The sequence below is a fragment of the Rattus norvegicus genome, chromosome 8 (assembly GCF_036323735.1).
Source record: "Rattus norvegicus strain BN/NHsdMcwi chromosome 8, GRCr8, whole genome shotgun sequence".
NCBI lineage: Eukaryota > Metazoa > Chordata > Mammalia > Rodentia > Muridae > Rattus > Rattus norvegicus.
This window is the reverse complement of record NC_086026.1, coordinates 47,779,604-47,796,240: the sequence shown is the minus strand read 5'-3', so window position 1 is coordinate 47,796,240 and position 16,637 is coordinate 47,779,604. Positions and strand designations below refer to the sequence as shown.

General features: G+C 35.8%; 1 protein-coding gene across 1 annotated transcript; it reads right to left on the bottom strand.

The window, feature by feature from the left end:
- Positions 1-14,411: 14,411 nt before the first annotated feature.
- Positions 14,412-15,359, bottom strand: Or8b53 (olfactory receptor family 8 subfamily B member 53). The gene has a single exon (NM_001000455.1). It carries the CDS (start codon positions 15,357-15,359, stop codon positions 14,412-14,414), a length of 948 nt encoding a protein of 315 aa, NP_001000455.1.
- Between the last annotated feature and the right edge of the window lie 1,278 nt (positions 15,360-16,637).

Genomic DNA, 16,637 nt, shown 5'->3' with positions numbered 1-16,637 from the left:
CAATGCATAATAAATCAAAGCTTAATTTTCTATTAAGTTTCTATAGAACAATCCAAACAAAACATCATTAAATTCCTATTAATATATAATAATTAAGCAAAATAACCAACCATCTTAGATGATAACTATGGTAACACACCTAACAACCAAAAACATCCACCCCCAACTTAAGGGATCAGGATGATGATCTTCTTATAATTGCTTCGTGCAGAACTGGGATAAATAATTCTTGCTTGGGGAAGAAGGAACAAATGGTTATTCTGAAAAAAGCTATCTGATAAATTTGTTATAAAGGTTCTGTGTTGTCAGCACATCCTTGGAGTGTATTGAATGGCTTAGTTGCTCAGTTTTTTCAATAATCCTATGTCTCTTCATCTGTTGTTGTTCCTTTTTTTCCCCCAACATTAAGGATAGATAGAGTTGATGAGAAATGATGTAGTCTTTGCTGGTGTATTTTTCTCTCCATTTCTTAGATAAATGTCCCTTTAAAGGTGATTTGCTCTTTTTATAACTGCTTGTCCTTTAGGATTGTGTTACCACAATGCTACCAGTAATGTGTTTTATATTGTAATTTGCAAAGAATTGTTTCATCTTATTGAGTATATACATTATATTAAACATTATAATATATATATATATATATAATAAACATTAACATTTTAACTGCTTCAGCTATCCCCAATAATTGCTATTATTTCTATTATGTGTAATTACACGATCAGCCTTCTGAGAACTTAAAGCAGTTGCTCATTGGAACACTGAGTATGTGTCAGTGGTATTTTATACATACCATTGTTTTACAAATTCTGCAAAATGGAAAACCTTGATCTGCCAGATGTCACTTGTTTTGATACCCTTAGGGTTATTACTAGCAGGTACCAAAATTTGGCTGTATAGAGAATATATAGCACATTTTTAAAATTATTTCTTTTGATTATAGTCAAGTGATGGAAATTTTTTTCTATAAACATTTCCCATTAATATGGTATTTCTCCTGATAGTTGGAGGCTTCTAACACATTTCCTATTAGCAATTGTTCAATTTTATCATTTCCTTGAGCTTATGGATCTTGCAAGCCTGTGTGGGACTGAATATAGGTAATATATACTGGATGGATTTCTAATTCAAGCGACCTATGGGAATTGTATAAATAAGAAGGCTAATTCTGAATTATAAGTTCTCAATTTACCAGCCTCTATACAAACAAGAACTCTTTCTGCATATGAAAAAAATCAGTGATTGTGTTAAGAAATTTGGGAAAATCTAATAATTCCATAATTATTGCATATAATTCTGACTTTTGAACTAATGGATAAAGACTTTTGAACACCGTACTCATTTTGGTTGATTTATAACCAGCCATCCCCACCTTGGTTGTATTCATATAGAATGTTGTTGCTTTTGAATCTGGTGCTCTGTTTAAGATCTGTGGAAGAATGCAAATAGTTCTTTTTATATACTATGTATGTTTGCTACTCAGATACTTGTTATTAATTTTGCCCAAATAATTACAACAGGCACTTTGCAAAACTTTATTGATCATCCAGAATGATATCATCTCAGCCTTTGCATTTTGATTCTTTTCTGTTTTTTATAAATATATTTGTTTTATGTAAGCACATGGTAGCTGTCTTCAGACATACTGGAAGAGGGTATTCCAGTAGTTGTGAGGCACTAAGTTGTTGCCAGAAAATGAATTCAGGACCTCTGAAAGAGCAGTCATTGCACTTAACTGCTGAGACATCACTCCAGCCCCTAATCTCACCATTTGTAAGTGGTATTACAATTTTGGCTGGATTGATTTCTAGTAATTAGTGCAATTTTATTCTAACTTTTATGATTAACTCAGAAATCATTTCTATGTAATATGTCTTCATTTTTTTTACTTTGTTTGTGATATAAGAAAATCTATTGCATAATACTATCATCTCTTTGCAATAATAAGCCCATTAGAAGAATGAATTGAAGGAAAAGTGGCCAAAGCACAAGCAAGTATGCTATCAATTCCATCCATATATACATCTTGAGTCTTTGTGCTATAGTAATAAACTTGTTTTTGCATTAGGTATTCAGCATCTTGAACTATGTAAATTTGGTTCTCCTTGTAATATTTGAAACAAATTATGTAATTCCTATGTACTTAAATCCATTGGTAGACCTTAGCAAGTTAATATCTCCTATTACTTTTTGAAAATTGTTGTTTTTCCAATTGGTATCTATGTATCTATACATTTTAGGTCGATTTTTTGTTGATTGATTTTATAATAGAAATAACTAAGTGAATCTCCTCTTTGTAATTTTTGTGTGCTCGTTTGGAGCAATCAGTAACCCCAATATGACAGTATTTTTTGTGTTATCTTAAACATATTTTCTGAAACATCTTTTTCAGAATCAGCCAGAAAAATGTCATTTATATAATGACAAAGGATGGATTGAAAGAATTACTTTCAAATTATTTCTAATTGTTGCACAAAATATTGACGAAATGTTTGAGTATTTAACATTCCCTGTTGAAAACACCTTCCAGTATTATCAATTAGTAGGTGACTATTACTCAAAGTAGATACTAAGAAAGCAAAAGTTTTATATCCTGCACATACAACTGTATTGGAAAAATGCAATCTTTCAAGTCATTTATTATTATAAAGTATGATTTTAGTAATAAAGTTTGTAAACGAAGTACAGGCTTTAAAATACTATATGGTTCAAATACTTTGTTAACTGCCCATAAATGTGTTATCATGTTCATTTTCCTAAACACTGAGGGATTCCTTCGACTGGTATATTCTACATTTGGAGCCTCCTGCTACTGCTTTTAAATTGTCCAATGTCTGCAAATATTCTTGTGTAATGGGTCACTGCTCTTAGCATACAAGTGTGTTTGACAATCATTTTTAGGAGCAAGGCTCTTGGTATGTGAGCAGTGCCTCTTCTGTAAATTTGGAAATTGGGACCCTGTAACGTCCTGTGTTTTGGATCATGGGGACAGTTGGTGATTTTTCTCAATCTCCCCTACCAATACATTTCCAATAAGCATCTAACATATCATATTTAATTTTCTCTCTTGCTATCCCTGGAACTCTTAATATCTTAAGTTGGGTTCTCCATTATCTTAAAAGATTCCTTCTCTATAAATTTATGAGTATGTTAGGCACATAAAGTTTCAACTTCCCTGCTTGCACTTCTGATCCCACACAATTTATCAATCAGACACTGATTTATTCCTGATAATTTACTAATTCCTATAAACTGGGTAAACCTTCTGAAGTGGCAAAGCTGTATTCCAAGACTTTTGATAAAGTATACTAACATCAGGTCTTGTGTCTCCGAAACCATCTTTATCAACACCATTTACAACAATAATTTGGGCCTCTGACCATTAACCAATGTTTGCCAGAGCACACATTTTTCCAGCACTCTAAGAATCCCCCTTCCTTTCCATTAGACTGGACTTGCCTTTGGTGAAAGAAAACAATCACAATTGAGCAATTTTATTCCATGTATCAATTTTCATCCTTTGCCACATATTCTATGACACTAATTTCTTCCTTGTATCTCCATCTACACAATTAACAATAAATCCTTGAGAAGTTAACCCACATCTTTCCAATATTATTTCCACTGTTCCTACGGGACCATACACGTCAGTAGATAATTTATAAGATTCAACTTTTGGGGTTAGGGTAAGAGGCAAATCTATTGGCAGATCAAAAGCTGCACTGTAAAAATAATAAACTTTGATTTTTTCTGGCTCGCTTGGTACATTCTGCCTGACCAACAGACAGCAATTGTATTGTTTCTTGTGAAGCTTTGAACTAATGGGTCCCTCATATCCTGACTATAAGATGTTACCTCATATGTCTCTAATAGACCTCAATATTTTAAACAGTGTTTTCCATTTCCAAAGAGTTTACAGTACACAGCAAGTATTTGTGGTTCATAGCTGCCAGTAGCTCCTTATTCCCTTTTACAAAGACTGTGTTCTCTAGAGTCAATATACTTGCTATTTGAGCTCTAAATCTTCTACACTTACAACTTCATTGAAAATGGCTCAATTCAGTAAAATTAAAGCATCATGTATTCCTATTTCTAAGACTTATAGATATATATTTTTCATTGGTATTACCATGATACTTGGATTACACACCCCAAGTATTTAAGAGTCATATCCAAAGACAGATTACCTCATTATTGATGGGAATATCATCATTAGCTGACATAGGCTGCTCAAAGCCTGGGAAGACTTTAGGTGTCTGTGTAGTCCCAAGCAAGTCCTCTGACAGTGCACATGACTGAATAATATCCTGTTTTACCTGTAAAATCTCCTGCTTTTCCTGGTCCCATATTTTATGGAGGTGATCTGGGTATGTAGCAGGGAAATTTCATGGAACAGGGCAAGGTAACAGTTTACCATCCAGGCAAGTTTGCTGCAATTTTCGATTGGGTAGTTCATTACAAGACTCAAATATCAAATCTAAACTCTATTTTTCTTCTCCCAGTGGCTCTTTTGCTTCCCATGCACTTCTACTTCTTTCTGCAAACTCTTTAAATAGTTAGACATTCGACAATCATTGATGACAAAAGTTTATAGTCAGCTTTCCTAACAATCCCTTTCAGAATAATATACATGAAGACCATGAAACAAAACAGAAAACCCACTGAGAGAACAAGGTAGGTGTCCATATAGCAGCCACCACTGCTATTTTGCCAAGTTACTTAAAGTTCATTGCTGGCCAAGGATTACAGGTGAGGAGGCTACAGGTTAGGGTTTCATCTACCCTAAAACCTAGAGGGTTCCCCAGGATCCAGGGACACAGGAACCCCTGCCTAACCAGGGGCATGGATTCCCCTCAATTTGGAACTTGGACGCAGAGGAGACATGAGGAGTTTTCTGGCTCTGCATCCATTCTTACTACACACAGAGGGAGCTTAATTCTCAGGTGCTCTGATATGCCCAGGATAACAGGATCACTGGATCACAGAGGAAGCTCAACTCCCAGGATATCAGACATAATCAGGAACACCAGGGCTCTGACACCCTCAATATCACAGTTGAGGTGACAACATTTTTCCCAGCATCCATAGTAACTGGACCACCACAAGAACCAGGGAAACAAATATCCTCAACCCACCAGAGGCACAGATTCCTTCTAGCTTGCACCAGTTCCTGGAGCAAACCAAGGGTTCTGGTGTCCCACCCATTCCTGCAACACCCTAAGAAATCTTGACTCCTAGGAGAGTTGACACACCCAGCATCTCAGGATCACAGTAACCCAGAATTACAGGATAAAAGGACAGCTGAACTCTGAGGAGTTCTTACCAAACTAGAAGCACAGTAAGGATAGGCTCCCATCACAGACAGGTAGCACTAGAGATAACCAGATGGTGAGAGGCAAGCACAAACACATAAGTAATAGAAACCAAGGCTACTTGGCAACATCAGAGCCCATTTCTCCTATTATAGCAAGTCCTGGATACCCCAACTCACCACAAATGCAAGATTCGGGTTTAAAATCACATCTAAAGATGATGATAAATGACTTTAGAAAGGACATAGATAACTCCCTTAAAAAAATACAGAGCAACACAGTTAAACAGGTAGAAGCCCTTAAAGAGGAAAGACAAAAGTTCCTTAAATAATTACAGGAAAACATAACCAAACAGGTAAGGGAATTGAAAACAATCCAGGGTCTAAAAATGAAAACAGAAACAATAAAGAAATCACAAAGGGAGGCAACCATGGAGATAAAAATCCCAGGGAACACATCAGGAGATATACATGCAGGAATCACTTTCAGAATACAAAATACGGAAGAGGGAATCTCAGGTGCAATAGATACCATACAACACATTGAGAAAACAGTCAAAGAAAATGCAAAATGCAAAAAGTTCTTAACCCAAACTTCCAGGAAATCCAGGACACAATGACAAGAACAAACATAAGGATTAGGTATAGAAAAGAGTGGAGATTCTCAATTTAGAGGACCAGTATATATCTTTAACAAAATTATAGAAGAAAACTTCCTTAACCTAAAGAAAGAGATGCCCATAAACATATAAGAAGCATACAGAATTCCCAATAGTTTGGACAAAAAAAGAAATTTCTCCTGTTACATAATAGTCAAAACTCCAAATGAACAAAACAAAGAAATAATATTAAATCAGTATGGGAAAAGGTCAAGAAACATATAAAGGCAGACTTATTAGAATTATACTAGATTTGTAAAACGAGATTATGAAAGCCAGAAGATCCTGGGCAGATATCATACAGACCCTAACAGACCACAAATGCCAGCCCAGGCTACTACATCCAGCAAAACAATCAATCAAAATAGATGGAGAAACAAAGATATTCCACGACAAAACCAAATTTACACAATACCTTTTCACAAATCCAGCCCTACAAAGGATAATAAATGGAAAACTCCAATAAAAGGAGAAAAACTACACCCTAGAAAAATTAAGAAAGTAATCTTCTTGCAACAAAATCAAAAGAAGAGAGCCACACAAACATAATTCTACCTCTATCAAAAAAAACATGAAATAACATTCACTGTTCCTTAATATCTACTAAGATCAGTGTACTAAATTCCCCAATAAAAATAAATAGACTAACAGACTAGCTAAGTAAAGAGGACCCAGCATTTTGCTGCATACAGAAAATACACCTCAGTGACAAAGACAGACACTATCTCAGAGTAAAAGACTGGAAACCAATTTTCCAAGCAAACATTCCCAAGAAACACAAGGAAGTAGTCATTCTAATACAAAATAAAAGCAACTTTCAAACAAAAGTTATCAAAAAAGATAAGGAAGTACACTTCTTATTCATCAAAGGAAAAATGCACAAAGATGAATTCTCAATCCTAAATATCTGTGCTCAAAATGCAAGGGCACCTACACTCATAAAAGAAACCTTATTAAAGATCAAACCACACATTGTACCTCACCCAATAATAGTGGAAGACTTGAACACCCCACTCTCATTAATGGACAATTCATGGAAACAGAAACTAAACAGAGATACAGAGAAACTAACAGAAGTTATGAACAAAATGGATCTAACAGTTATGTATAGAACATTTCATCCTAGAACAAGAGAATAGACCTTCCTCTTAGCACATCATGGTACCTTCTCCAAAATTGACTATATAATCCATCACAAAACAGACCTCAACAGATACAAGAAGATTTAAATAATCCCATGCATCCTATCAGAACACCATGGACTTAGACTGGTCTTCAATAACATCAGAGAACACAGTAAGCCCACATATATATTTAGAAGCTTAACAGTGCTCTACTCAATGATAACTTGGTCAAGGAAGAAATAAAGACAGAATTAAAAGACTTTTTAGAATTTAATTAAAATGATGATACAACATACTTTAACTTATATATGTCACAGTGAAAGCAGTGCTAAGTAGAAAATTTATAGCTCTTAGTACCTCCAAAATGAAACTGGAGAGAGCATACACTAGCAGCTTGACAGGACACTTAAAAGCTCTAGATCAAAAAGAATCAAATACATGCAAGAGGAGTAGACAGCAGGAAATAATCTAACTCAGGGCTGAGATCAACCAAGTAAAAACAGAAATGAAGTAGAGAAAGAATCAACAAATCCAGGAGCTGGTATTTTGGGAAAATCAGCAAGATAGATAAATCCTTAGCATGAATAACCAGAGGGCACATATACAGTATCCAAATTAACAAAATGAGAAATGAGAAGGGAAGCATAACAACAGAACTTTAGGAAGTTCAAAAAAATCATCATACTACAAGGCCTATACTCAACAAAACTGTGAAATGTGGAGGAACTGGACAATTTTCTCGACAGAGAAAAGGTACCAAAGTTAAATCAGGAACAAATAAACTGAACAGTCCCATAACTCCTAAAGAAATATAAGCAGTTATTAAAAGTCTCCCAACCAAAAACAAAAAACAAAAAACAAAAAACTCAGGACTAAATAGGTTAAGTGGAGAATTCTATCAGACCTTCAAAGAAGACCTAATACAATTACTATCCAAACTATTCTACAAACAGGAACAGTAGGAACACTTCACAATTCCTTCCATGAAGCCACAGTTACACTTATACTTAAACCACACAAAATCCCAACCAAGAAAGAGAACTTCAGAACAATTTCCCTTATAAATATCCAGACAAAAATATTCAATTATATTCTCACAACTCGAATCCAAGAAAACATCAAAATGATCATGCATCATGATCAAGTAGGCTTCATCCCAGAGATTCAGGGATGGTTTGATATACATAAATCCCTCAATTTAATCCACTATGTAAATAAACTCAAAGAAAAAAGCCACATGTTCATCTCATTAGATGCTGAGAAGTTATTTGACAAAATTCAACACCCCTTCATGTTAAAAGTCTTGGAAAGATCAGGAATTTAAGGCCCATTCCTAAAAATAGTAAAAGAAATACACAGCAAACCCATAACCAACATCAACCTAGAGGAAGACAAACTTGAAGAAACCCCACTAAAATCGTGGACTAGACAAGGCTGCCCACTCTCTCCTTATATATTCAAAATAGTACTAGAAGTCCTAGCCAGAGGTATCAGACAACAAAAGTAGGGCAAAGGGATACACATTGGAAAGAAAGAAGTCAAAATATTACCATATGCAGGTGTTAAGGTAGTATACATAAGTGACCCCAGAAGTTCCACCAGAGAACTCCTACATCTGATAAACAACTTCACCAAAGTGGATGGATATAACATTACCTCAAACAAATCGATAGACTTCCTCTACTCAAACAGGCTGAGATAGAAATTAGGAAAATGACACCCTTCACAATAGTCACAAATTATATAAAATAGCTCAGTGTGACTTTAACCAAGCAAGTGAAAGGTCTGTAAGACAAGAACTTCATGTCACTGAAGAAAGAATTTGAAGAAGATTTCAGAAGATAGAAAGATCTCCAATACTCATGGATTGATAGGATTAATATAGTAAATATTGTCATTTAGCCAAAAGCAATCTACAGATTAAATGCAATCCCCATCCAAATTCCAGCTCTATTCTTCACAGAGGTAGAAAGACCAATTTGCTAAATAATTTGGATTAAAAAAAAACCCAGGGTAACTAAAACTATCTTCAACAAGAAAAGAACTTCTGGGGGAATCACCATCCCTTCCTTCAAGCTGTATTACAGAGCAATAGTGATAACAACTATATCATATTGGTACAAAGACAGGCAGGTAGATCAATGGAATAGAATTGAAAACCCAGAAATGAACCCACACACCTATGGTCACTTGATCTTTGATAAAGGAGCTAAAACCATACAGTGGAAAAACGACAGCATTTTCAACAAATGGTGCTGATTCAAGTAGAGGTGAGCATGTAGAAGAATGCAAATAGATCCATTATTATCACCCTGTACAAAGCACAATTCCAAGTGGATGAAGGACCTCCACATAAGACTAGATACACTCAAACTAATAGAAGAAAAATTGGGGAAGAACCTCAAACACATGGACACTATGGAAAATTTCCTGAAAATAACACCAATGGCTTATGCTCTAAGACCAAGAATTGACAAATGGGACCTCATAAAACTGCAAAGTTTCTGTAAGGCAAAGGACCCTGTCATTAGGACAAAATGGTGACCCACAAATTGGGAAAAGATCTTAACCAATCCTACATCCGATTGAAGGCTAATATCCAAAATGTAGAAGGAACTTATGAAGTTAGACTCCAGAGAGCTAAATAACCCTATTAAAAGTGGGGTACACAGCTAAACAAAGAATTCTCGGCTGAAGAATATCGAATGGCTCAGAGGTACCTAAAGAAATATTCAACATCCTTTTTCATCAGTGGAATGCAAATCAAAACAACTTTGAGATTCCACCTCACACCAGTCAAAATGGCTAAGATCAAATCTCAGGAGAAAACAAATGCTGGTGAGGATGTGGAGAAAGAGGAATGTTGGTGAGATTGCAAGCTGTTACAATCACTCTGGAAATCATTTTGGTGCTTCTTCAGAAAACTGGACATAGTACTACCTGAGGTCCATCTATACCACTTCTCAGCATATACCTAAAAGATGCTCCAACATATAACTAGGACACATACTCCACTATGTTCATAGCAGCCTTATTAACAATATCCAGAATATGGAAAAGGACCCAGATATCCTTCAATAGAGGAATGGAAATGAAAAACATGGTACATCTACACAATGGAGTACTACTCAGCTATCAAAAACAATGACTTCATGAAATTCATAGTCAAATGGATGGAACTAGAAAATATCATCCTGAATGAGGTAACCTCATCACAAAAAAAGCACACATGTTTTGCACTCATTGATAAATGGATATTATCCCAAAAACTAGAATTACCCAGAGACCAAAGGAAGCTCAAGAAAGACTACCAATGTATGATGCTTCAGTCCTTCTTAAAAGGGGAAACAAAAATATTCATAGGAGGTGATATAGAGACGAAGTTTGGATTAGAGAGTGAATGAATGACCATTCAGAGCCTGCTCCACCTGGGGATCCAGTTCATATACATACAGACACCAATCCCTGACAATATTCCTGAGGCCAAGAAGTGCCCTCAGCAATAAGACAAGTCCCTGAAATAACCATCTCTTGAGAGGCTCATCCAGAGCATGGCAAACACAGAGGCAAATTCTTGTAGCCAACCACTGAACTGAGACTGGGGTCCCCATTGGAGGAGTCAGAGAAAGGATTGAAGGAACTGAATGGCTTGCAACACCATAAGAACAAAAATACCATGCAATCAGAGTTCCCAGGAACTAAACCACTATTCACATAGTACACATGGACAAACCCATGGCTCTGGCTGCATACATATAATAGGATAGCCTTGTTGGGCACCAGTGGGAGAGGAAGCTCTTGCTCCTGCCAAGATTCAATCTCCCAGTGTAGGGCAATGTCAGGGCGGTGCGGTGAGAATACATAAATGGTTGGAGAGGTGGTACACCCTTATAGAAGAAGGGAGATGGCGTGGTATAGGGGGTTATGGATGGGAAACCAGGAAAGAGGATAACATTTCAGATGTAAATAAAAAATCCAATAAAAATTATAACAGATTTATAAATACCTTTCACCTGTTTTATGTTTTGTTTATAAGTCAAAATTGGTATGATGCTCTCACAGGTATATATGAATGTACACTAAAGCACAGTGTGAGCACAGATTTTTTTGTATGAGTAATGGATTTTTCTTTCATGTCTAACTGATTGTAACAGGGAATGGGTCTGTGTAGAAATTATATTTTGCATTGTTTCCCCTCCCCAATGTAACTGATCTTCGTTGGCTGTAGTATCTGGACAGCAAAATCTGAACCGGAGAGCTCTTTCTCTGATCCTGTGAATTAAAAGCCTAGGCTTTGAAGTTGGTTGCAGAAAAGATGCAACTGTTTTCTTGCAACTCAGTGAATGAAGGAGCACATCGAGGATGCTGGAGATCTGAGGAAGAATTACAGAAAATAAGAGTATACACATATGGACTTTCACACTTTTTAAGCATTAATTAACTTTATTTACATATTCATTTATGCTTTGTTAAAATTGAAAGAAAAATTGAGTCATTTCTTATAAAATATTCAGCAAAATTAACAATCAAGCATTGTATGAAGAGACATGATATCTACTCTTTGTCCATGAAACTATTTGAATGGAACAGAACAGTGCACTCTTTTACTTAATAATAGATATTTTCAAGAAACTCATCATTTTCTTGCAATGAACTTGCAAGGCTTCAAATGTTGTGCATTACATCCATTACCTTACCAAAACTGTTGATGCACCCAGGAGACACAAAAAGAAAGCTCACTGTTTGAAGCTTTTATTTTTTATAAACAGTGACACAGTCACATTCCCTGGAAAAGGCAAGAGTCATGAGAGTCATGAACTGCTTAATGCAGTTCCACCAAAGTTGAGCAGACGGCTCCAATCACTGCCTCATCTCTAATGATTTAGATTTGGCTTCTTGAGATGCAGTTTTGGGGACATTCTGCATTATGATTCATTTTATATCTTACTCTGAGAAAATTATGCCTGAGTCTTATTAAGAGAATCCTCAAATTAAGATTATCTGACCACTATTTTGAAGTCTTCCTTATGCCCTGAAGTTCATTAAGCACAAATAAACGCATGGGTAGATGAGGTCATTACCCCTGGAATCTTCTTGGGGTATCTGCTCCTGAACAAACTCAAACATCATAATTGGTATTGGGTAAACAGAGATGAATGACAAAATCTGACTGGTTAGGAGAATAGGTCGACTTCTATTATAGGCTTAGAAATCTCTGAATATGTAGTTTAAAGATAACGTCAGAGGACAAGAACTCAGTTTGACTATATAAACTTTTAGGTTTGGCTAAAATAAGCTTTCCTTACTTTACAGCAAAGGTGATGAAAAGTATAGTAAAAGAAGTTAGGTATCAGTAATTGATATTCATAAAAATACTAGTTCAGATATTTTCTCTTTGAAGTGCTTTCAAATAGCAAACACATTCAGGAGAAAAGCAGGTTGTATTAAATTTATTTGCTTTGGTGGACACGGTTTAGATTATTTAAATTAGAGTTATATATGGCTTATAACAAGAATAAAATCTGTTTTGTTTGTAAATTCTAATTGGGACTGATAATATAACTGTAGACTTGTAATGAAATATTAAACATAAAATCTGTACCACTGGGATAATCATAAATTTGTCTTTGTTCTGCAAAACTTGTATAAATAGAGGCATTTGTGGCTAGCAAGTCAGAGTCACAGAACTAGTCTGATTGATTAGTCAGATCTGCAAAATGACTCCGATCATCCCCTGACTACCTCCTGCTTCAGGGGAAGTCCCCTTCTCCCAGGAAAATCTGTGGCAAAACAGGAGTAAATGCATGTTATGAAATAGTAAATAGTAAACTTAGAAACTAGTAGTCAATCATTGTAAATATCCACAATCATGTACTTTATGCATTTGGATGTACAATGCTGGTAGAACTCCTAGTACAGTGAGCTCTTTACACCACAATTACTGTGAAAACATAGACCATGGTAGTATGGCAGTATGGTGGCTAGGGCATCTCAAGACAGTAGGGGTTTTCAGTTCCGTGGTAGTCTTATTTGCCCTCATTATCAGTGAAAACCAACTCTATGAAATGCATAAACTTTTATCATAAATAAATTATCAATTATTCTCACAGAGAATTTTCAATGTAATGTGTCATTCTTCCTTATCCTCTAATATTTCTCTCTGATGCCCATCTCATCCTATTTTCCCGATCCTGTCTCTAGATCCTTTCTAAAATTCCTCCTGTCTTTTTTTAAAGTGACAATTCATACATTGTATTCTGATTATACCTCCTCTCTCCTATCTCACCTCAGACCTTCTCCATTCATCACACAGCATGACTTTTTCCTATACTGTTAGAAACACACAAACAAATACTAGTCCAAAGAAAACAAAAAGAAAAATACACACCAAAAAATGACAGCCATAAAATCACAGTTTTAAATCATAGTATGTAAATAAAAGAACAGTAAGCTTTAAAGGATGCTTACAAAGAATAATGTGAGGCAAAACACAATCTACAAAGTTCCCTCTGAGCTCAGTTTGTGTCACTCATCTCCTGTGTAACATGTGCTACCTTAATTGAAGTTTACATACCCAGTGAGAGTCCATGGAGAAAGCTGGTCTTCCTTTTCCAGCAGTTGTCCATTGGAGATGGTTTCTTGCTTCAGTGTGGGAGACTTTATCATCTCCTTCTGCTTTCAGAGCTGGGATCCTGTCTAGCTTTAATTATGCAGCCAGGTGCATGCTGCCACCACCACCCCTCTCAGTTCATTCATGCTTCAGTCCTGCCGTGTGTGGGGGGCTTTTGCCGTTCACCATTCCCTCCAGCCCTTAGCCCTTTCTGTAGCTGTCTTGTCATGCCGAGAAAGACTATGTGCCCCATTCTTCCCTGGTGTCTGTGTCTTAGAAATGTTTTTCCGCCTCTTTCATGACGATCCCTGAGCACTGAGGGGGGGGATTGCGATGTACATGTTCCATGTGAGCTTTGCACAGACACAGATTCTCTGCACGTTAACATGTGTGAGGTTCTGTGTTCACCCCCTCCTGCGACACTGGCAAACATCTCTGATAAGGCCTGAGAACTGCCTAATCTGAGAGTACAGAGTTTGGAATTTATATGTCAGGTTGGTATTTTGTCTACTCAGCAAAACAATATGAGCAAGATTACTGCTGCTGCCTGTGAGGTTCTTTTGGGGTCTTTATTATTACTATTACTATTATTATTATTATCATTACTATTATAACTAGATTTCGATGACCAGGAATATGTTTTTGCTAAACTGACAAAAAAAGAAACAAGAACAATAATAATAACAACAACAACAAAATTACCAATTAAATTAAATTAGATTCCAATTAAAAATTTTCTTTCTCAGAGTTTTTCTTAATGCAACTTTAACATCTTTGTTCCTCAAGCTATAAATTAATGGATTTATCATAGGAATTAAAGTGGTATAGATAATTGAAGATGTATTTCCATTATTCATTTTTCCAGCTGAGTTAGGTTTGAGATACATAAATGCACCGGATCCAAAGAAAAGAGAGACAGCAATTATGTGGGAACTGCAGGTGCTGAAGGCTTTTGACATGCTCTCAGTGGATTTCATTTGGAATATGTTGAAAAGAATGAAGCCATAAGAAATAAAGATGACCACAGTGGGCAGAATGATGTCCTTTCCTGCTACAATTAACAACTCTATTTCATTGACATAGGTGCTGGTGCAGGAGAGCTGCAGCAAAGAAAGGAGATCACAGAAGTAATGGTTGATGGTGTTTCCATCACAAAATGTCAGTCTCAGGATGCATCCAGTGTGGATCATAGCACCAGAAAACCCCATTAAATATGAAGCAAGCATAAGATAGGAACACACCTTGGGAGACATGACAATGTTATACAAGAGTGGATTGCAGATTGCCACATAACGATCGTAGGCCATTGATGTGAGAATGTAACACTCAGAAATGACACAGAAACAGAATAAATAGAACTGTGTCATACACCCAACATATGAGATGTGATTTTTTGTCAGAATAAAGTTCATCAGCATTTTTGGGGTAATTACAGATGAAAAACAAAAGTCCACAAAGGATAAGTTAAACAGGAAAAAATACATAGGGGTATGTAAGTGAGAATTCAGCACAATAAGAATAATTAAACTCAAATTCCCTAATGCAGTTATTATGTACAGTAACAGAAAGATCAGAAACAGGGGTATTTGGAGGTCAGGCTGGTCTGTTAATCCCAAAAGAATGAATTCAGTTACCACAGAGCCATTTAATAAAGCCATCCTTTTATAAGATATCTTGGAAAGTATAAATAAATGGTGGATTAGATGATCATGCAGGATTTCCCACCATTGTGTAACAGAACTGAGAGCAGGGCTGACAAATCCTAGGATGGCTGCAATTGAAATAAGAGGAAAGCGAGAAGTATGATGCACACAGCAGCATTGCCTTATCTTTTTTCACTATTTACTTTTGTTTCATTGTTTCCGTGAAACAAATAGAAACTCTAGCAACTGCATTTTCCAATCCATCCAGACTGAACCCTGGATGAGTTAGAACCATGAACACTGTTTTCAATTTAAAACAAAAGAACCAGAATCTAGGAACGACGAGCCTTCTGCCACAGTCACATTAGGTTCCGTATTATGAGAAACATACATGCACAGTGAACTTGCTAATTTAAACTTTACAATGTAAGTACCTACTAACATAGAAAAACATGTTGTTTGCTTCTTTTGGCCATCCATCTGGGAATATTTCTGAACCTTAGGACTTTAGGAAATGAGAAGAAAATAGCACAACTCTTGTTCTTGGACTGTATCAATGTGAAGTCACTAAAACAAAGCACATTTGGATACATATTACATGACATGAACTCGATATGCAAACTCGGTTACATTCACAAAAAAAGAGAGCATAGTGAAGTCTGCTAAAATCCAGGAAGAAAAAATTTTATAATTCTGATCAAAATTAAATAAAGCTCAGTTATCTAATATGATAAGTCTCTAGAGTGTTCAATATACTACTGCAAATTAAATATGCCACATTGCAATACAGACTTCTTAACATGATACAAAACAACAGAAACTTCTCATTATATATACATACACAAATGCTTTCTAATACTGAACAGACCATATGACAATTAGCTTCATTGAAAAGTTACTTCACAGTGAAGTCTAGACATCATATAAACATACATATATAAATTTACCTTTTACCTTATCTCCATCAAGTTGCATTAAAGGCCACGTCACTAATGTGATTGTTTTCAAAACTTACTATGTCATTTGATGCTGTCATCCTTGATAAACCATTTTTGTCTCTGCAGTTTTGGTACAGATTAATTCTTAGAAATCACAGTAGAACAACAAATGCTCTCTTTCTACAAACTTTCTAATAGCTTAAAATAATAACCTTAATCCAGTAAAACATTCCTAGAAAATGAGGATCCTGTCAATTTTGCACTAGCCAGGGAGAAAACAGACATTTCAAATGAGGTTAGTAACATAATACGCATGACTATTTGCAAGGGAGAAACTCACTCAGTATTCTGAAGA

What these genes read in the sequence shown, in the direction of transcription:
- Or8b53 (NM_001000455.1), bottom strand. Translation starts at nt 15,359, where the DNA reads ATGGCTTTATTAAATGGCTCTGTGGTAACTGAATTCATTCTTTTGGGA.